Raw genomic sequence first — 22,251 nt, 5'->3', positions numbered from 1 at the left:
ATGCTGGAAGGTAAATCTTCGGCACCATCTGAGGTCCAGAGCACACTGAATCAGGTTTTCATTATGAATATCTCTGTACTTTTCTCCATTCAGCTTTCCCTCAACTTCAACAGTCTCCCTCTATCAGACTGAACCCCCCCGTAGCATGATGCTGTCACCACCATGCTTCACTGTAAGGGTGTTATAGGGCAGCCTGGTTTTCCCCAAACATGGTGCTTACAATTGAGGTAAAAAAAGTTAAATCTTGATTTCATCACACCAAAGAATCTTGTTTCTCACACTCTCAGACTCCATTATTGCAAACTTTCATGTGTCTTTTACTGAGAAAAGGCTTCTTTTAACCACTCTGCTATTCGCTCAGATTGGTGGAATGCTGCAGTGACCTTCTGAAAGTTTTGTCCTATCTGCACACAGGACCTTTGGAGCTGATCCAGAGTGACCACTGGGTTTTTGGTCACCTCAATTACCAAGGCCCTTCTCTAATTACTTAGTTTGGTGGGGTGGCCAGCTCTAGGAAGAGTCCTGGTTGTTCCAAACATCTTCTATTTAAGATCTATGGAGGCCACTGTGCTCTTGGGACCTTTCAGTGGAGCAGAATTTTTTTGTACCCTTCTTCAGATCTGTGCATCCAAACAATCTGAGCTCTACAGGCAGTTCTTTCCTCCTCATGGTTTGTTTTTTGCTCTGATATGCATTATCAGCTCTGATACCTCATATAGACAAGGGTATCTTTCCAAATCATGTCCAATCAACTAAATTTACCACAGGTGGACGCCAATTAAAGTGTAGAAACATCTCAAAGATGATCAAGCAAAATGGGAGGCCCCCAGAGCTAAATTTTGAATGTCATTGCAAAGGGTGACTAGTACTAATTATGTCCAGGCAACATTTTTAATTTCTAATTAATTTATAAACATTTCTAAAGTTCTGTTTTCACTTTCTCATTATGTATTGAGTGCAGCTTGATTGGGAAAAACTTCAACAAAGTGAAAAAGTTACAGGGACCTTTCGAATGCACTGTATATAAGGTAATTAAATAAATTAAATGGTATAAGAACTAAACGAGCAAAAACAGCAGTATCAGGACATTAAGTATTTTTAAAGCAGTATTCCATTCTGCGACATTTAGTGCATATGACTAGGATGTGCTATAAATGTCAGTTACGCGGGGGCACTCCTGTGGTACCTGTTCCTAACTCCATAATGGATTCCTGAAGTAAATGGAGAGCACACCACACACCTTGCTCTCCATTCACTGCAATGGGACTTCCATACAAAGCCAAGTGCACTTGCTCGACTAGTTTTAGAAGTCTCATATTGGTGAACAGGGAGGAAGCCATGCATGTGTGGTGTGCTCTTCGTTCATTTCAAAGCATTGTTCTGAAGATAGGAGAAGGCACTAGAGGTGGAATCCAAAAATGTCCCAGATGGGAAAACCCCTTAAACTATTTTCTTAACTGTGTTTTTTATCTAAGGTTAGTGGTATTAAGCCATAGCAGATTAATTTGCTTGATCAAATTTGACTGCACTGTCCCACTAGAGTACCAGAAGTTCTTCCAGTGAGTCCATATTTTGATATAATGATAGGCTCAAAGGTCCAGGAGCTAACTTTAGAGTCAATTACTTGCCACTAAAGTCTATTTCTATTCAAAACTAACCTATTAGACCTTATAGGGGCATTGAGATTAATTTCCTCAGGTGGGCCTATGGAATCCCAATCTAACACTGATATCAGTAGATCTAATGATCGGTGACTCTAGGAACCGTTATGTAGGCCATCCGACGCCCAACTATTGAGAACCAACTGTTCATTTGCAATACTTGTCTGATTGTGAGCGCAGGTGAGAGCTGCATTTACATGGAGCAATCAGCTACTCTGTATGGAGACAAACGACTGCTGCTGTAATTGCTTGTCCCCATATAGTTTCATTGTGGACAGCATTTAAGATTTTGCAGCAAGTTGGAAAATTACTGACCTGGTGAAAATGTTCCTCACCCTACAACTCCCCATTAGAATGAATGGATGAAGAGCAAGGCTTGAAATAAAGTCCTGCTTGTTTATCGACCAACCTCTAACTTCCAGGGCTGCCCTTTTAACTCTGCAGCATAGGATGCCCCAAATCTTAAAAACAGTCTGTTTATTTTACTGGCAGCAGACATATTTGCAGACAAATCTTCCAAAAGACACAGCCTACTTTTCAGCATCACGCTGAGCAAACAAGCCATGCTGTTAATGAAACGCTCTTTGAACCCTCTGGAAAATAATTCAACTACAAACAAGAATACACTCCTCCCTTGTATCACCTCCATGCATGAGCTGACAAGAATGCTGGAAATTTTGCATTTATAACCATCCCCCTTCCCCCCTGGGATGCTGCATGAAGAATGCAGAGGCTTATCCAGTTTTTATTTTAATTTCTCCTATTTCTGCATATTTATTAAGAGGAGGGTAAATGTGAAAAACCTTTTTTCTTAGACAGGCGCCGTATAATCGGAAACACGGGACGGTTGGGAGTTTCAGGTTTCAATTCCTCACTTGTGAGCGGAGTTTTATGAATGAAGTCAGTGATAGCAGAGTGTGTATGTGTGGAGGCACGTCACCTGAGATTATGCTGCCCTGAAAACACATAGGAAGCATTAGGCCACAAAAATCCTAATGGCAAAAGACCTAATCCATTAAAGGGGTTTTCCAAGATTCTGATATTGATGGCCTAACCTCAGGATAAGTCATCAATATCAGATCGGCGGTGGTCCAACTCCAGACACCCCTTCGAATCAGCTGTTTGAAGAGACTGCAGCGGCCCATTGAGCACCGCGGCTTTTTCCAAGGTCAGTGACATCACACTCATTGGTTACATGGCCTAGGCGCAGCTCAGTCTCAATCATGTGAATAGGGCTAAGCTGCAATACCAAGTATGGCTGCTATCCAATGGACGGCACTGTGCTTCATAAGCTTAGAGGAGGCTGCGGCACTACCTGCCTCCTCTAACCGTTGATATGCAGCGGTTATGGATGTCGAATCTCATAATAATGACCTAGGAAAAAACCCTTTAAACTAGTGCAACATTATCTGTGCCAGACAAATTATAATGATGGCCACCTTAGATAGTCTGGAAAAGGTTAAATACACCACTGTTCTCCACTGAGGTTTGTGGCAGTGGTTTCATCTCTTTTGATAGCAAAAATAATTGGGCATGGAGCATTATCTCTGTCAGAAACGCTTATAGAACCCATAATAGTGGTAAGTCAATGAGTTCTGTTAGACACTGGATCTGGAGCCTGGATCTGGAGTTTCCCTTCAATGTCCTTCAAATCCATCACTGGTCTACAGGTCATCCATTTACAGCAGCATATAATTTGTGAACGGGGTGCAAATTGCAACATGTCATAAACCACCCAGTATTTTTCTCCAAAAATAAGCAGATGGCAAGGGGAACGTACATTTTATAGCTCATTTTTCTGTAATATTGAAGTGCTCTAGTTTGATGAAGGGAGCAATAATAGCAATATATAAGAACAACCATATTAGCTCATATTGACATTATATAGAGCAGGCATGGCCAACCTGTGGCTCTCCAGCTGTTGTAAAACTACAACTCCCACCATGCCCTGCTGTAGGCTGCTGGCTGTAGGCAGTCTGGGCATGCTGGGAGTTGTAGTTTTGCAACAGCTGGAGAGCCTCATGTTGGCCACCCCTGATATAGAGTGTTTCCTAGATTGGGACTCATCAAAAAAATGCACCTCACTCTGGAGATCTTGGCCAAATGATGTATTTTCCCATTAGTTTCCATAGTTTTCCATTCTTTTCAATAGATGTCTAGAAATAAAGCTAGGCATTGATAGTAAGGGGCACAGATTATGAGACCACTTAATGTGGATGTTCAAGGAAAAAACACTTGCTTAGGGGATAAGTAGAGCACAACTATATTGATTCTGCTCAGGGCCACCCATTAGATACTATATTAACAATATACTGTATAATTAGCAGTAATCTATGACAATATGTATCCACATGCTCCAGCAGGTCTTATCTAGATTGTTGATACCAACTATGTTATAGGTTCAGTACATACCGTTCTAATAATTGAATTTTAAATTCTTTGAACTGGATTCTTTGTGCAATTCTATGGAATATTTATCATATCTGAGCAATACATTAACTTTGATCCTAGATGGGACAGAATGTTTGCTTTGATCCAGGACAATTATGTCCCAATTTTCTACTTGTGACCACATCAAATAGGTTTAGGGTCATTAATCATGTCTTTCAAAGGACTTTACACAAAACCTCTGAGTTCCGAGGTTTTCTTTTGGGAGTAAAAAAAAAAAAAAAATCAAGGTGACTTCATGTCAATTCATAAAACATCATAGTCGTTACAACGCCTGGTTTCATTATCATTATCATAGGATATGACTTCCATTCATTCTTTGCATACGGACATGCTCTATGTGGGTGATTTGTAATGACTCTCCATACTGAAAAATATGGAGTCTTTCTAGAACATTACTCATATCATGCAGTTGCAGGCTGTCCTTTCAGACCAGTGAGTGAAGCTTTAACATCATAATCTACATCAATGTTGGGCCAATCTGGCGTTTTTTTTTTTCAGATTTGGCCTATCTTCTAATGTGTATGGAGCCTACAGGCTCTCCCGATGGCTGATGTCAGGGGATGTTGGATTTTAACTGCCCAATTCTTTTGTTTTTGATAGGAGGATTGAGAGAGATAGCTGTTAGCATCAGTTATTTCTCCTGAACTCCCCTTCCCCATAAGTATGACCCCATACATATCAGATCCTTAGCCGATCCCACCAAAATCGGGAGGTCTGGTTGAGTTCAGTATAATGGGTATGCTAACCTAAAGGCTGGTTGTTTTACTGAGTTATATATGCCACCAGCATAGTAATGTATACTGCAGTGATGAGCACCCCACCATAGTCTGACCAGCAATGATCTTTGAAAACCATGATTTTTGGCTACTCCTAGTCATAGTGTCAGAGTGCAGGCTGGGTGATGGGTATAAGGGCGATTTTCAGCATTGCATGCATAATCACCTATCTGTAACATACCAAACTGTTGTATAAAGAGCAGTGGAAATTCCCACAGCCTCCTATAAAGCAACGGCCCGTCCCAGTCACTTGGAAATCCTCAGACATAATTTCCTTTGAAAACTAACTGCACTTCATTCCCCCAATCAGTTTAGCTGGAGGATTATCAGGGATAAGAATGATTGCAGGAAGAAGAAAAGTGACCTGACAAATTACAGGGAAAACTATAATTAGAATAAAAAGCCGATTCATTCATTAAAAATGGTTCTGCTACCCGCTCACTAAAGGATGAATATTTTTATCTTGGCAATGAGAAAACATAGCAGTATAGGCTAAATGTATCTCTCTGGGTTTGCATTGTGTGAAGGTAAAATGTATACCATGCAGGCAGCCATTGCGTAAAGCTACAGGCAAAAAATGAATGGCATTTCCCCTTTGCAGCATAATGTCACTTAATGGACGGGTTATGGTATTTGGTATAGATATATATATATACACACACAGTCAGGTCACATTATTATGACCACCAGCTAATATCCAGAGTAGCCGCTGTATGCAGCACGGACAGCAGCTAGACGGGCTGGGAGGGACTCAGTAAGGTCCTGTTAGGTTGTCACAGCTATCTGGAGCCATGCTGACTGCAGGGCATCCCACAGCTGCTGGAGGGGGCAGAGGCGTAGCTATAGGGGGTGCAGAGGTAGCAGTCGCTACCGGGCCCAGGAGCCTAAGGGGGCCCAAAGACCCTTGAGCCACATAAGACACTGGCATTACAGAAAGTGCATACTGGTCAATTTACACCTCTGGCTGGAGGGAAGGGGTTAGGTTAAGAATTTGGCATGAGGGGGTGCCCTTTCAATGTTTGCCTCAGGCAGCAGGAAGGCTACGTGCTCCCCTGCCCCTTACCAACAAGCACTGAGGGACGGGGGCCCAAGCTGAACTCTTGCACCAGGGCCCATGAGCTTTTAGCTACGCCCCTGGGAGGGGGCATGGGGGAGGATCCATAGAGCGAAGTGACAATCGAAGTGATCCAACAGATGTTTAATTGGGTTCCAGGCTGAGTCTCGGTCATGCTCTTTTAACCAATGTCGGACATTTCTAGTGGTGTGACATGTCGCATTGTCTTGCTGCAAGATTCTATCTGCCTGAGAAAAGATAGTCAGCATGTATGGGTGTACATGATCTGCAAGGATAGATTCATACCCAAAACGGTTGAGAGTGCCTTCTACATGGATGAGTGGGGCCAGAGAATGCTTAGATGCCAGTGGGCCAATAATTCATGAATTCTCCACTGACCAGCTCACAGAAAGACCTAATTTTTACATTACACACAAATCCATACACCTATTTTTACAAGTTGGATCACAATCCCGCTGCTAATCCATTGTGGTGAAAAATTGGAACAGCAATTGGATGTTGTACTCAGGTTAAGATTTCGTGCACTTGGCTATATTACTGCTCTATTCAACAGCTGAGTTGTACGTAGGTGCGATATGGAATCCATAGATTTCTATTGAGCCCTTTTGTACATCCGATTTCATGGCAGGGAGAATAGCTCCATAATTGCACTGTGTAAAGCTCCATGGGACAACACAGAGTGACTCTTTGTGCCATCATGCAAAATCTTTCCTTTTCACGGTTCCCAGCAGTTATCCTGTATACAGAAAAGAAGCCGAAATCCAAAATAGGTCATGTTCCTTCAACAGCCTCACTATTTTATACCGTAAAAAGTTGCCCTATTGAGAAGACAGGATAAACTTGTTCCATACAGCAGGAACATAGTACAGTGTGTGCTCCAAGACAAAAAGGTCCAAATACACAAGAATGAAAAGTCCTCTTAAAACGAGGAGTCGAGTCTAGATATGGGTTACAGATCTGGCTGGTTAAACACAAAGGTAGACAAGCTCACATGAGAGTGTGCCTTTTTAAGTGAGCTGTCATTATTTGCTCTGTGAATTCATAGGTTAAAATCTGCAGTGCTTCCACCTTTAACTCGTTCTAACAAACTTCTCAACATTTACTTCCTACAAAACAAGTTTCCATTCCAAGTAATTGTTGTTGGTCCTACATGCCTTGGATTTTGAGCTATACTGCCCTACTGCCTTTGAATTCTATGAAATAGACTGCTAGAACAGATTGCAGTATATGCATTAGTAAGAAATGCAACTTAAAGAGAATGTTCATATTTGAAGAAAATGATAGATTTCATATAAACACTAAATGCATCTAAAGGTGAATAATGTTCTGATTATATTGCGTTCTTCGTCTCGCTCACTCTGATATACAAAGCGTATTATAGCCCAGAGGTGCATTTATATAAAATACTGGACATGTTTTGTTTAGTGATGAGCGGCAGGGGCAATATTCGAATTCGCGATATACAATATTTTGGAGAATATTTGTCATATTCGAGATTACATTCTTGATTGTGAAAATCGGCAATGTATTATTCACGTAATGCGCGCAAAATTCCGGCGTTGGTCACTTATGCCACATTTTTCAAGCTGGTATAAGTTTCCTGAGACTGGAGAAAATGGTTGACACGGCAGAACATTAGAATAGCTTTATATGCAGATAGAGCGCTCCAATATATTTGCGCTTGCAAATTTTCGGCAATTAATGATGTGCATAGTTTTTCCAATACGTGCAACTTGTATAGTAAGGGGCAGTTAACCTTTCTATTAGTTGCTAGGGATGTTGCTAAGCTGTGACAATGCCTTCTCATTGGCCCACAAGCTAGAAGAAGGGAGGGATGATCACCTGATGTGTACTGTGTTAAAAACAAAAAAAACGAATATTTATCATTACGGATATATAGCACTATAGTCTAAATATTTGCCAATTCTCAAAGTGCCGATATTCGCGATAAAAATTTGCTTTTTGAATATTTGCATTCAACACTAGTTTTGTTGACAGGCACATTGTTAACTGCTTAGCTAAACTCTTATAATGCAGATTAATCTACAGTGCCTGGTGTAAACTTCCCAGAATATGAATAAGAGATTTAAGCTCTGAGGCCTACAAAATCATGAATTCAGATCTGGATTGTAATAAGAAATGCAATGTACTTAGAAGGTACGGTAATACAACTAATTTACATAAATTCCTAGACATTTTGGACAATTTTATGCTTCCAACTTTGTGGGAACAGTTTGCGGAAGGGTCTTTTCTGTTCCAGCATGGCTGTGCCCCAGTGCACAAACCAAGGTCCATAAAGGCATGGTTGGGTGAAGAAGCACTTAACGGGATGGCACAGAGCCCTGACCTCAACCCCATCCAGCACCTCTGGTATAAACTTGATTGAAAGCCAGATTCTGTTGTCTAACATTAATGATCTCACAAATGCTCTCCTAGACAGACACATTTCTTCCATACAGGATGAGGGAGGTTCTTCTAGGATTTTGCTCTTTGCTTGTGGGATGACCATAGCCAGATGCATGATATTGACTTTTGACCTCTTCTGTTTGCAGATTTTCAACATGAACATGAAATCCACACTGGAAAGAAGTGATTTTTTTTTGCTCTTTTCAGCTAAGGCATGAATGATCATTGACAAAAATGTGCAAGTTAGAAAAGAAATCTAACATAAAACATTTAGCATGTATGTTTTTTTTGTATGTATGTATGACGTGAATGTGGACTGCCATACCTCCATTATGAATATACTGTACGTAGACTTAGTATATGCGCCTCATACTGCGCATTCTTGAGAAAATGAATGGAGATCTCAATGTTCTAGATAAATACGATAAAATTCCAATGTCTACATGTCAATCTTCTTTACATAGACAAATTATAGTAACGACAAATGTTACTACATCAGTTGTGGCAAGGCCTCTGCAACTGGGCTGGGATCTATTGTATATTCATTGTGCTGCGGGTTCCCTACCAGGGGCATGTTCACTGTCTTTTGAAGTTACAAGTCACAGATGACTGTTGAATGATCTTGAGGTAAGAGGATGAATGTCACCAGTGTGTCATCATTGGAGCAAAACATGGCAACAGAGAGGGACAGGGGGAACAAGCCATTCTGCCCTTAACATGGTACTAAGAAAAAGGATTAGGGTGGTAGACTGAAGGAAAACCTAGCTACAAATCTGAAGAACGTCAATGTCATAAGATAACTACAAAAAAAAGTGTCCCTCAAAAAAATAAGAAGACAAAAAAGTGTAGGAGCTTCAGACAGAGGCCTGTCGGATCACGGCTCTCATATAAGTGCTGATCAGAATGTGTAAGAATTGATCGTATTGATTGGGCAAATAATCAACTTTTTGCTTTAGCTTTTACACCAATGTCACATTAAGTGTAACTTACGGTAACTATTGTGATATTTATAAAATTATATAATGACACATCGATATTACAAGTCTCCTATTTTTTCAATAAAGCTAATTTAACACATGCAATTCATCAACGAAATTCTCAGTATCTGGCATAGATAGTGGCATGTGTCCCTTTGAGTATAATGGGATGAGGTGGGGATCCAGCTGCTTAAATTGTTAAACATAGCAGTATTTGTCCGGCCGAATCCTGATCTCTGTTGCATCCAATTATAGTCATTGGGCCCGGTGGGCATGCGGCATTATCTGGCTATGCCGGATCCGGAGAACTCCTGCAGACTGATTACTGCTGGAACAACCTGCCAGATTTCTTTTAAAGCATGTGTGAAAGTAGCCTTAATCCATATGACTTTGATGGCCACACATAGAAATTAGGGTGCCAGGTTTTGCCATCCAGCACTGAAGAGATTTGTGGTTGTTCTTCCTGTCTATGCCTTCTTCTCAAATAGCCCATATTACTTAATTATGGCTGGACATAGAAATAAGGGTGACAGGTTTTGTCACCCAGGACTGAAAAGCTTTATGGTTGTTCTTCCTGTCAATGCCTTCTTCTAAATTAGCCTATATTACTTAATGATGGCTCTAAATAGCAATAAGGGTGCCAGGTTTTGTCGCCCAGGCCTGAAGAGCTTTGTGGTTGTTTCCTCCGTCTATGCTTTCCGTGAGCCTTGGGACAATTTCCCACCTTCTTTCTTGTTAACAATGCAATTCCAGTGCACAGATTTCCACCACCTAGTATCAAAGAGGCTGGACCAAGGCTAAGCCCCTGCTCTCCAAGGGCACCACATGGTCTTCCTCTGTGATATGTATGGGCTCCATGTACAAACACAGAAAGGAGATGTGAACAAGATGTACATTTAAATGGTTACTTACCACTAACTGTAACTGCAGCCGTCGTGTTTTCTGATGCATGGCAGCTAGCTAAAAGAATTCCTATAAAACAGAACAAGACTCTATATTAGTGGGAGCATGATAGGAGCACAAACCATTTAATACTTAATCAACATTAGTCAATGTATCCCAATTTTTTTTGACGAAAGCCAATTTTTTTTCCAGTTAAATAACTGGGAAAGAATAATGTCACCATAATAATGGTGCATAGAACCTCAAGGCTCAAAAATATTGCAAAGAGTGAATTATTATAGTTTGAATATATAGGTATGAATAAACTTTTCAGTATATTAACACAGTGAAAACTTCAGATTTAATTAAATCAAAACAGTGTGCATACCATTACCTCCTGTAGGCTGCCACCTGGCTGGTGTGTTCACCATCTGGCCAATGACAACAGCATGCCGTGTTGGATGGGCATTACTGTCATCTTATACAAGTGTAACACATATGTATTCATATCTTTAGACAAAAAACCTTATTAATAAGAATTACAGCTGCACTGGGGTTGTGGAGTTGAATTTGACCAACCTCAGATTTTCTCCTATTTTCCATAGACAAATTGTCCGTAAAATGTGGATGAATGCTTGAGATAGGGAAGTCATGAGTATGAGCACAACTGGGGCATTCTGTGAACAGGGATGAACAAAAAAATAGAAACAGAGCCTCCAGTCTTTGCCACTCAATGCAGCATCTACCAAAAGGTAAAGTTGATTGCACCCTATTTCTGCTCACTTAGGTTCCTGTTGCCTGTAATGGGCAAAATAGGCACTTGATAGAGACTCTGAATCCATTATCCAGTTCAATTACGAGACATGTCCATCATACTGTATGTGTCAAAGAGCCTGTATACCACTACCTATGATGCCAGTATAAACAAAGCCTTTGGAGTGCACATCTTGTCCAACCTTGAAGGTCATATGTGAAATTAAGAAAGGCAATGATTTCACATAGGCAATGATTAGGAAAGAACTTGATCACTGCCTAGTGTAAAGTTACCATCTTACCTGGACCTTATTCTGAATTTAGGCCACTAATGTTCCAAACTCAAAGCAATACCGGATGCTTACTTTAGGATAGTGGATTTTGAGATGTGATGTCGGTGGTCCATGCTCAGAGTGTGATACTGCTGGAGTACTCAGGATCCATGCTGTGCTCTCATGCAGACGGTCCGTGCCAGTTCCTGCTGCTCACTGTCCTAAGACACATATTTTCTCCTGTTCTTAAAGGGCCAGCATGCACAAGTTAGTTTGTTCCGATCATATGCAGAATTCCCTGATGTATATAGAGTACCTTACCATATGAAAAAGCGCCTGGACTATAGGTTCCTTGCTTGTCTAGTCCTGCAAAGGTGCACTAAAGTATTGTTCAGACCTAAAGTGTCCAACCTCTGCCTGTTTATTTAATTGACCCTGTACTGCCAGTCCTGACCCCTGCCTGATCTCCATATTGACCATGTGCTCCTACCTTGACCTATTACCTGACTGCCATACTACAGTAACTGTGCCTGTCCTGACCTTGACTTCTCCACTGACCACGTTCTTGTGTGTCCCCTTGGTGCCACATTCTGGTGTCTCTTGACCTGCCTGGGTCAGCAGACTGTGAACAGAGATTACAACTAGAGGTAATGACTTGGTCACCCCTACAGCGAAGTCCAGAGCCCATTACAGGGATAAAAAGGTGAATACCAGGGATCTACCTTGACAACGCCGACAGTTGTAGCCCCAAGTTAAATCCATTCAGTAGGTACAGTACGTCTACACCTGCCCCATTACACGGGGCAGTTCAGTTTTGGCAATAAATTCTAGAGTCCCTGACGTGTCAGAATCTTGGGTATCCGGGTTATAGAAATAATGGGAACTATGTGATGCCACCAATCCACTACAGATAATAAGGTAAACAGTCAGTTCCTGGTGGTTATTAGTCATTGTTAAAATATTATTTACATTGGTATCACATGCAGACAGCACGCAGACAGAGGCATGGACTCCACATACTGGAGTTCCATATGGTAACTGTTTGGATCCCTTTACTAACCAGACCTTCATTCTCTATCTAGAATCTTATACTGTAAAACACGTCATGTTTGTTTTCCTGTTGATGCCAAGATATACCGTAATCATCATGATGTGTTATTGTTTCACAGTTTACCCCTTCACCATGTCATCCAAAATTAAGAAACGCTCCAGTTACTCATTAAACTCTTGCAAAAGGCAGAATTTACTTATTTATGAACAGACCTAATTGCTAAGACTTCACATGTGTTAGAATGATGGCCACTATTTAAAGACTTAATAAAAGACTGCAGTGCAGCACCAAAAAGCGGGACCTAACCCACTGGGGCACCCCAGCTCCTCGGCTTTCCAGTGATGGCCCGCTGCTCTGTGCACTGAAATACACACAGATTTGGCGTATTTCGTGTGCAGATTGCGGCGCAACTGACTGTCAGTTGCGCCACAATCTGCAACTTTTCTAAGGTAATGCCAGGTCTAAAAAAGTCGGCGGAGAAGAAGACAACAGGCCAACAGCCCTGTCTTAGGCAAAGAAAATGGTCTAAATATAAGACAGTTCGGAAGATGGCTTACATTTAGACTGGCGCTGGATGCGCCAAAGTTATGGAGAGGCCTGCACCTATTCGTAACTAATGATAATAATATTTATTTATATAGCGCCACCATATTCCACAACGCTTTACAATTTCATAGGGTTCATGTACAAAACAAAACTTTGGCAGATCCACAACCAGATATAGGACTTATTCATTCTTAATAAATGAACCCCAAGGTTTTTTTTCCTTGGCAATGCTGCAACTGATTTTCACAAGACAGGGTTAATTTAAATCAGAAGGATCAACCATGCAAGGTAGTATGCATATAATGTATTCAGAAAGTTTTCATACCCAGTAACTTTTTTAAAATTTTGTTACATTGCGGCCTTGTGCAAAAATCTAAAGTTTTCCCCATCACATCCCAAAACTGAAATTTAGAAATGTTTGCAGATATATTAAAAAGGAATAACTACAATCCTGGACAGGGCCGTCTTTACCAAGGGGCAAAAGGGGCAGCTGCCCTGGGCCCAGTTGCTCCTAGGGGGCCCAAGGCAGCTGCCTCTTGAGCCCTGCTAGCTACTGCCCCGGGTGTCAGGCTGTCGGCTACACAGGCATCATGATCGTACTGTGTTAATGATCTTAATTCTAGGACCTTAATGAGTTTTGCTCTAGGACCTTAATGACATCATTACCATGTGACCAGTAACCTAGCAATTACTGGTCACATGGCTATGAGGTCATCACAGGTCCTACTGAGTGTTGCAGAAGTTAACTGTGGAGCTTTTTTGTGTAAAGATTACATCAGAAAAAGGTGACAGGGGCTGTTATGTTAATATACTGTAAACTACTGTATAGTGGGGTGCTGTATACTGTGTGGTGGGCTGTATACTGTGTGGTGGGCTGTATATTGTGTGGTGGGCTGTATATTGTGTGGTGGGCTGTATATTGTGTAATGGGCTGTATATTGTGTGGTGGGCTGTATACTGTGGGGGGAAGGGGGTGGCCTGTATACTGTGTGGGGGCCTGTATACTGTGTGGGGGCCTGTATACTGTGTGGTGGGCTGTATACTGTGTGGTGGGCTGTATACTGTGGGGGGCCTGTATACTGTGGGGGGCCTGTATAGTGGGGGGGAGTGCTATACTGCTGTACTGTATAGTGTGGGGGGATGTATCGTGTATAGTTTGAGGTGCTGTATACAGTGAGGTGTTGTATACCATGAGGTGCTGTATACTGTGGGGTGCTATACTGCTCTACTATATACTGTGGGGTACTGTATAGTGTGGGGTGCTAAACTGCATACTGTGTGGTGCTGTATACTATAGGGTGCTATAATGCATACTGTGGGGTGCTGGGGTGCACTGTAACACTAGGGTGAGCCGAGCCCTGGTCTCCTTCCTGCAGAGCGGTGCCCACTTCCAGCCCAGAGCACTGATCCTGAGCTGCTGGAGTCTTCAGAACTGGAAGTATTTACAGTCATTCACTGGACTCTACCAGATGTGTGGATTTTTTGTGTGTGTGTTGTGGTGGAGGGCGTGATTGCCTGCTAAGGTGTGGGAAGGCGGGATCCAGGGGGCCCAAGTAAATTTTTGCCCAGGGTCCAATCAATATTAAAGACGGCCCTGATCCTGGAGAAGGATACAAAAAATTATTCTGCACAGTGGCCTCCACGATTCTTAAGTGGAAGAAGTTTGTAACAACCAGGACTCTTTCTAGAGCTGGCTGCACCACCAAACAAAGTCGTTGGGGAAAAGGACCTTGGTAAGAGAGGTGACCACGAACCCAATGGTCACTCTAGCTGAGCTCCAAAGTTTCTGTGTGCAGATGCGAGAGATTTCCAGACGATCAAACATCACTGCAACATTCTCATTATGGAAGAGTGGACAAAAAAAAGCTTTTTCTCCGTAAAAGACATGTTAAAGTTTGCAAAAAAGCACCTAAAGGACTTGCAGAGTGTGAGAAACCAAGATTGAACTTTTTGGGCTCAATTCAAAGCATCATGTTTGAAGGAAACCAGGCACTGCCAAATACCATCCCTAAAGTGAAGCATGGTGGTGGCAGCATCATTTCATTTCAACAGCTGGGACAGGGAGACTGGTCCAGTTTGAGGGAGAGCTGAATGAAGCAAAATACAGATATATTCTTAATGAAGACCTGATCCAGACTGCTCTGAACCTCTGAATTTTTGGGCAGAGGATTGCTAGTGAGCATTTGTATGAACGCTTGTTAGCAGTCATCTTGCAGTGTAAGGCCTCATGCACACGACAGTATTTTTTGCGGTTCGCAAAAAGGTGTTCCGTTGTTCCGTGATCCGTGTCCGTTTTTGTTTCCATGTGTCTTCCTTTATTTTTAGAGGATCTCCAGACATGAAGGAAAGTAAAAAAAATCTGTCAAGTTTGCCATGCAAACGATAGGAAAAAAAACGGACACGGACGACAATCTTGTGTGCCTCCTCGTTTTTACACGGACCCATTGACTTGAATGGGTCCGTCATATTTTTTTCACGGACTGGAAACACGGATCATGGACACGGATGACAAATGGTGCATTAGCCGAGTTTTCCACGGACCCATTGAAAGTCAATGGGTCCGCAGAAAATCACGGAAAACGGAACAACGGACATGGGACACAACAACGGTCGTGTGCATGAGGCCTAATACTAGGCAATTGTGATTTTGAAGCATGCTTAATAATCATTGTTTGCCGGGGAAGACCGCACTGCCTAATTACAATCTGCCACCGGCAAACCACTAGACTGCATGGGGAGGAACGATGGCATAGCGATCGCTCCTCTCCATGCTGAGGAGGAGATCGCTACATGTAATAGCAGAGGTCTCCTCTGCTAGCTAGCAGGCAATTACAGGGAGGGAACGATTCCCTCCCTACAATTGCTTGCTTAATTGGCCTGTTAATACAGGCTTTAGGGACAACTCTGTGAATGTCCTTGAGTGATCCAGCCAGAGCCCTTATTTGAACCCAATCGAACCTCTCTGGAGAGACCTGAGTACACCTGGTGAAAAGACTAAATTTTTCTCGAAAACTCGCTATGTAACATCATTACTTCTATTTTTGTTAGCCATTAAAAGGTATCAGACCTGCAAGACTCCTATTTTGTTTCTCTTAATGAGAGCACTAGATAGATAGATAGATAGATAGATAGATAGATATAGACAGAAAGAGAGATAGATGGATTATCTTACAGTCACCAGAGCAGAGGCCCATTATATCATAATTATATATTTCCTATTGTCATAATGCAGGAAGTCAGGTGAGGACACTACAAATTTAATTTGTTTTCTAGTGTACTGATCTAAAGCTCCTAGACATTAAACGGCGGCAGTTTGATCTCATGCCAAGAAATCTATTTGGATGTTTCCCCTTAAGGTGAAGAAAATTCCAAGCTAGCAGTTACATCCCATTTATAACGCCAGATTTAACCCTTTAACCTGATCACAGCTGGCTGCAATTGGACTACGCAATTTTCACAGCAGAAAAATATATAAAAAATAAACTTACGGTAAAATGCATGAGTTTCTCATATGGACACAACTGACAATATAATAAAACGTTTAATTTATTTAATTTAATAATTGATATGGGTCTTTTGATAGGGGGTATCGTATGCGTTTCGTCACTTTCTAATTATCTCCTGTGTCACAGTAATGAACAAAATGCTAGCATTATGTCAACTAATGCAGTAGCACATCACCCAAATTTGTATGACAACATTGACCACCTGTGGGAAGAGCAGAGGAGGATTGGCCATAGACAGTGTTGGACTGATGTGCCTAGGGCCCACCAGTAAAATTTATTTTGGGGGCCCACCATACGGATACATTCAAATATCACCTGCTCACACAACAGCAAGATGCTACCAGATAATTGAATATGGGGGTCTCTGCAGCAACTTTGAGAAGGTAGGTCCTGGGGAGAAGAGGACACTGGCAGCTTTCCTCTATACCTAGAAGTCATCTCAGCTCTGATCGTGTCTAGAATAATAAACTGGGGAGTTTCTTTAATAATCTATCAGGTTTTATATGAACATAGGCTGGTTGAGGTGCTGTACATTGAATATATGTATGTAGTGTAGTAAGTCTACTGTGTTATGTGCCACTTGTGCAGGGGGTGGGAGACTAGGGCCCATCTTGCTCAGGGGCTCATCGGGGGATTCAACTGTACCCCTGTGGGTCAGTCCAAGCCTGGCCATAGACCTTACAGGGAAATTTCCCGGTGGTCCGATGCCCAGGGCTCCACCTGAGCCCTCTTCACGGCTGGCCAGTGGAAGTTTTTGGGGATGTATTTTGTGCTGTTGGCGGCAGTATTTTCAGATGGACTGTGGTATTTTGCTCTGTTAGGGTGGTATAATGTGCCACAATATGGTATTGTTAGCCTCGCCTACTTGCATTGGCCCTGCCTTCCATCAATTTGGACCTGACTACAAAACTGATCCACTTTTAGTATTTTTCCAGGACCACTTTAAGTTCCCAGTCCGCGCCTGGGGAAGAGTGTTATAGAGCAGGTGTAGCTGAGCAGATTGATATACAGTTGCGTAGAAAATATTACATAAAATTAGAATTTACTGATTTGGATCCCTGGGCTCAGGAGTCTAGAAGATCGAATTAACAGCTATTTTTGCTCATACATGGAAGTCTGTCAGTCATTGGGTTGAACCACTGACTGGGCTCATCAGTATCAGATTGGTGAGGGTCCAACTTCCAGCACCCCTGACAATTAGCTGTTTGAAGAGGCCACACGCTCCGGCGAGCATCTCTTTCTAGGCCTGTGTCATCACATTTATTAGTCACATAGCCTAGGCGCAGCTCCGAATGTAGCTGATCTGTGATACCAAGCATAGCCACTATCCAATAGGCAATGCTCTGCTTGGAAGGCTGCGAGGTGGCCAGTGAGCACCTCTTCAAACAGCTGATCAGCATGGGTGCTGGGTGCTGGGTGTTGGGCCCCCTCTGATCACGTGCTGATGGCCTACCCTGAGAATAGGCTATCACTATAAAACACTCGGAAAACCATTTTAAACATTTAGGAGATTCTTCTCTATCAAACAGGTTCATAGAGTTTATTTTTTTATAAGAACTGTGCCTTTCCTTAACCACACATGGGATGCTTCTGTTATTAAAATGTCAGGGCAAATTTGCTTATCCAATTTTCCAACTTTCATTCACAGACTTTAGAAATACACAGCGGACATAGGGCCAGTCTAGTAAACCTCCCGAAAGCTTTGCCAAATGTCTCTTTCAAAGTGAACATGTTTCTTAATGTGCTCATTTTTTATTCAGGTACAACTAACTCCATGCAGCGATCATTTTTCTTCCACAGTCTCCTTCAGCTAATTATACTGCCACCATTAGCCAAGCTAAACAAGAGGAGGAGAAAGGTCCTGATTTACTTGTGCTGTATGTAACTGCTGGAGAAGTTGCTTATGGCTTCTGGTCCTTGCCTTTGAAGTGGTTGGGCCAGGCTTGTGCCAAGTTGCTAAGCAATGTGTCTTCCTGACAGGTAAGTTTTGAGTGCACTCTCTATGCAGTAAGCCGCACAAGGTTTATGAAGAAGTGTCAGGTAATAGTTTGGAGTCATTATTTAACTCTTTAATAGGGAGGGAGAGATCCACCTTTTTTAGTTATATAGTCGATGAGTGAGCAGCTTTATAGGCTGATGGTAAGTCATTACTAGACTGTTAAAGGTAAGGTCACTTTTAAGGCTGTAATTCCATTAATTTACATAGCAGATAAACTCGTTTTTTTTAAAACCATGCCAGATCCATATCTATTGCATAATGTGTGCAAACTGGCATTCAGAGGCGTAACTTGAAGATCTTGGGACCGAGTGCAAAATTTCAACAAGGCCCCCACCAACATGTGCCTTCTATATGGTATAAGTACGCATGCTTCAATTACTGACTATGCAATACCAAATGCAAAACGCAATGTCCCAGATTTTTGATTTATTTATACTTTTTTTATATTAAGCAGAATGGTAATAAAAAAAAAGTCATACCAGGCTCAGCCACTTAATCCGACTTCCATATCAAGCAGGAGAGGTGCTTCATAAATATGGCACTCATACTGACCACCATATTTCTCAACGCATTCACACCAGACACATAGCATACATACATGATAAATCTCCTGCTTTCCTTCTATTACAACGCTGGTTGTCTGAGGCCACCACTAGGGGGAGCTCAATGCATAGAAATGAATACATTTATTGCAATCATCTGTTTGTCCTGAGCTCCTCCTAACAGTTCTTACACCAGAATGAGAAAGAAGGAATTCAGCACCAAGCACCGTTCCACCCAATAACCATAGCAGTTGTGTGGTCTGCCTCCATTGAAGGTAGGCCACTGGTTCTGTCCATGTATGCAACTCTGCACTCCCTATAGCTACGTCCATGTACTTAGAAAGGAACCCTAGTCCTCCTGTCTGCTGGAAATCTTGCAAGATGTCTACTTACTACTAACTGAATGTGCAGTTGGACTGTCCCACAAGCGTATCAGGTGATTATTTGGTGGGTGCCGTCTCTGATGAAATGGTCCTGCCCCAGAAGTTTAGCAGCTTTACTTGAAGCTGACTTTGGAGCCAATCACATGCTGCTAAGGTCTATTTCTAATGGGTTGATTCACAAATTCTTTGGATTTTTGGGATTATATTTGGATAGATGCCCGATTTTTTGCAATTTTGAATAAAAGTTACGTTTTAGTAAACTACTACCTTCCTTCCCTTCTTCTTGGTACAAATTCACAATACTGTACAACAAGAAAGTATGTTCCGTGCAAGAAGGCCATGCTGCCACTAAATAGCCCTTGAACGAAGGAGGCCTAGTCCTTATTGCTCCCATCCCCTTTGCTGTTCAGTTGGGGAAAACTTTGAAGTTCTTCTTCACAAAAACTGCCTTGTTAACAAACAAGTACTGGTAGGTAGTGAATTCGTCTAAATACCTTGTAAAGGAGTGGAGGGTAACAGTCAGACCATCCTTATACTGGGTGGCAAAACTCAGCACCATAATGGTGGCCTGGTCTGATACTTGCTAGGGGGCCCCATTCTTTTCTGTTTGCCACTGCTGTCTATAAAGAACAAGTATAGCATGTAATATATGAATCATCTCCTTGGACACTTTTTTAGTCCATTTGAGTGGCTTTATTTGATTTATCTAGTTATTTGGTGCCAAAGCCAAACTTGCAGGATAACAGGCTGAACTGGACGGCCAAACTTGCAGGATAACAGGCTGAACTGGATGGCCAAACTTGCAGGATAACAGGCTGAACTGGATGGACAAATGTATTTTTTCGGCCTTATGTACTATGTTACTATGTAAAGCCAATTGTCTAAATCTTGCTGGGTACCTACAGTCATTATGGACAACCACCTCATGTGTGGTTGCTCTTTTTTCAGTGCATGTACACAATTTGAGGCATCTTGTCCAGTGCTCTTCACAAGTGCCAGCTTATGACTCTCCAAGGAGACCTTTCTTGGCAGTCTCAGAGATGTAATCACTGTTTTTATGAAGGGAAATCACCTACAATTTTGGAAACTCGCTTAAATTCTATCCTCTGATGTAGTTTACTCTGGATACAATCCATCCAATGTCACACATGGCTTCTTCCCTAATATTATTTGCAGGCAATGTTCCCATGGAATTCCAGGCCATGCATTCACAGCAAAACATGGCTATAATTTGCACATATGAAATTCTGTCTAACAAGCTTGACAGATAACATTCCAGAGTCTCAGACCAAATGCCTTCAAAGGTAGCAATTAATCACGTGTCAAATTATCAGATGTGCAATCTGAAGGAACAATATATACTGCATCTATCTATCTAATTATCTATCTCATATCTATTTATCAATTCAGGTAAATTCAAATCAGATTAATTGGCAGGACTAAATACATTTTACCATTGCCAAAGCAAGTGGGAAATAATTGGGTAGGGTTGGGGGAAGGGGACACATCCAGAGTGGGGATATATGGTAGGTTTGGGGGTGGGGACATATCCAGGGTGGGGGTATAAGAGTCTTCCGTGACATATCTTTTGATGATATGATGTACTGTGGTGGGGGTATAAGAGTCCTCTCAGTCTATGGCAGGCAGTAATATATTGTACTGCTATGGCCGCTGTGTTCTCTTCTCCCCCCTGCAGGCTGTGGGCACTCAGTCTATATCAGCTCAGGATCGGTCAGTCTATATCAGCTCAGGATCGGTCAGTCTATATCAGCTCAGGATCGGTCAGTCTATATCAGCTCAGGATCGGTCAGTCTATATCAGCTCAGGATCGGTCAGTCTCTGGAGTTGGGGAGTTTCTCCAGATATGGGGTCAGTTTATACTCTCTGAATACAACATTTGTTAAACTGAGTAGTAAATTAGTGAATTCCCTTGGTTAATGTTCTGCTATCTACAACCCCAACAATTGGTCTCCTTACTTACCCAGACATTTACAGACTGTTGTTAAAAGAAGAGGGGACGCTACACATTGGTAGTCATGGCCCTGCCTGTCCTAACTTTTTTGATATGCGTTGCTGCCATCAAGTTCTAAATGAGTTAATTTTTTTCATAAAATGGTAAAATGTCTCACTTTTAACGTCTGATATGTGTTCTATCATCTACTGTGAATAAAATATGGGGTTATGAGGGTTGCAAATCATTGTATTCTGTTTTTATTTTCATTTATTAACATTTTGCACAGTGTCACAAGTTTTTGGAAATGGGATTGTATCTAAATGAAGCTACACTGACAATTAAAGATGACGAGCGAATTATTCAAAAGTTCGATTCGGCTGCTTCTCTGAATTTTACCCCAAAAATTGTTTTGTGACAAATTACTTTGTCATGAAGCGCATTTCTTTGTAAGTAGTGCGTGCAAGGACAGGGAGTAGCGATTGCACCGCTCCCCGCATTGTACCCCACAGTTGCCTCGTTCATACATGATTGCGGCATCAGATATAATATAAAGAGTGTCAAATAAAAAAAATATATAAAACATACTTACCTGATCCATTTACTCATGACGGGCTGGCTGCCGCCATCTTGCTTTAAGATCAGTCACAAAATTTTACGCGGCCCAAGATGATGTCATCATGCAGGCTGGCGTGGTGATGTCATATGTCATCGCACACAGGATTTCATGTGAGATCTTCAAGCAAGATGGCGGTGGCTGGCCTGTTTCGAGCAAATGGATCAGGTAAGTATGATTTTTATTGCTTTTTACACTATTTCAGGTTAAATCGAGTCCCTACAAGGAAGCACGAGGAAATTCAGCTTCGCGGTGAATCAAATTTATCCTGAAATTATCCTGAAATTCAGATCGAAGTCCACTTTTTGGACTTTGATTTGCTCAACAATTCCTCCAATATACTGTGTAGACTGTGTATCTATCTACCTATCTATCTATCTATCTATCTATCTATCTATCTATCT

The 22,251-nt window shown here is 41.8% G+C and overlaps 1 protein-coding gene across 1 annotated transcript in view; it reads right to left on the bottom strand.

The window, feature by feature from the left end:
• Nucleotides 1-22,251, bottom strand: part of TGFA (transforming growth factor alpha) — a 69,950-nt gene that overhangs the window by 32,031 nt on the left and 15,668 nt on the right. Inside the window, exon 2 of the mRNA XM_044283117.1 lies at nucleotides 10,259-10,318. Coding sequence (XP_044139052.1) covers nucleotides 10,259-10,318 — 60 coding nt within the window. The remainder of the gene's footprint in view (nucleotides 1-10,258; nucleotides 10,319-22,251) is intronic.

The sequence above is a fragment of the Bufo gargarizans genome, chromosome 2, assembly GCF_014858855.1.
Source record: "Bufo gargarizans isolate SCDJY-AF-19 chromosome 2, ASM1485885v1, whole genome shotgun sequence".
Taxonomy (NCBI): Eukaryota; Metazoa; Chordata; class Amphibia; order Anura; family Bufonidae; genus Bufo; species Bufo gargarizans.
This window is presented reverse-complemented; position numbering and strand designations above follow the sequence as displayed.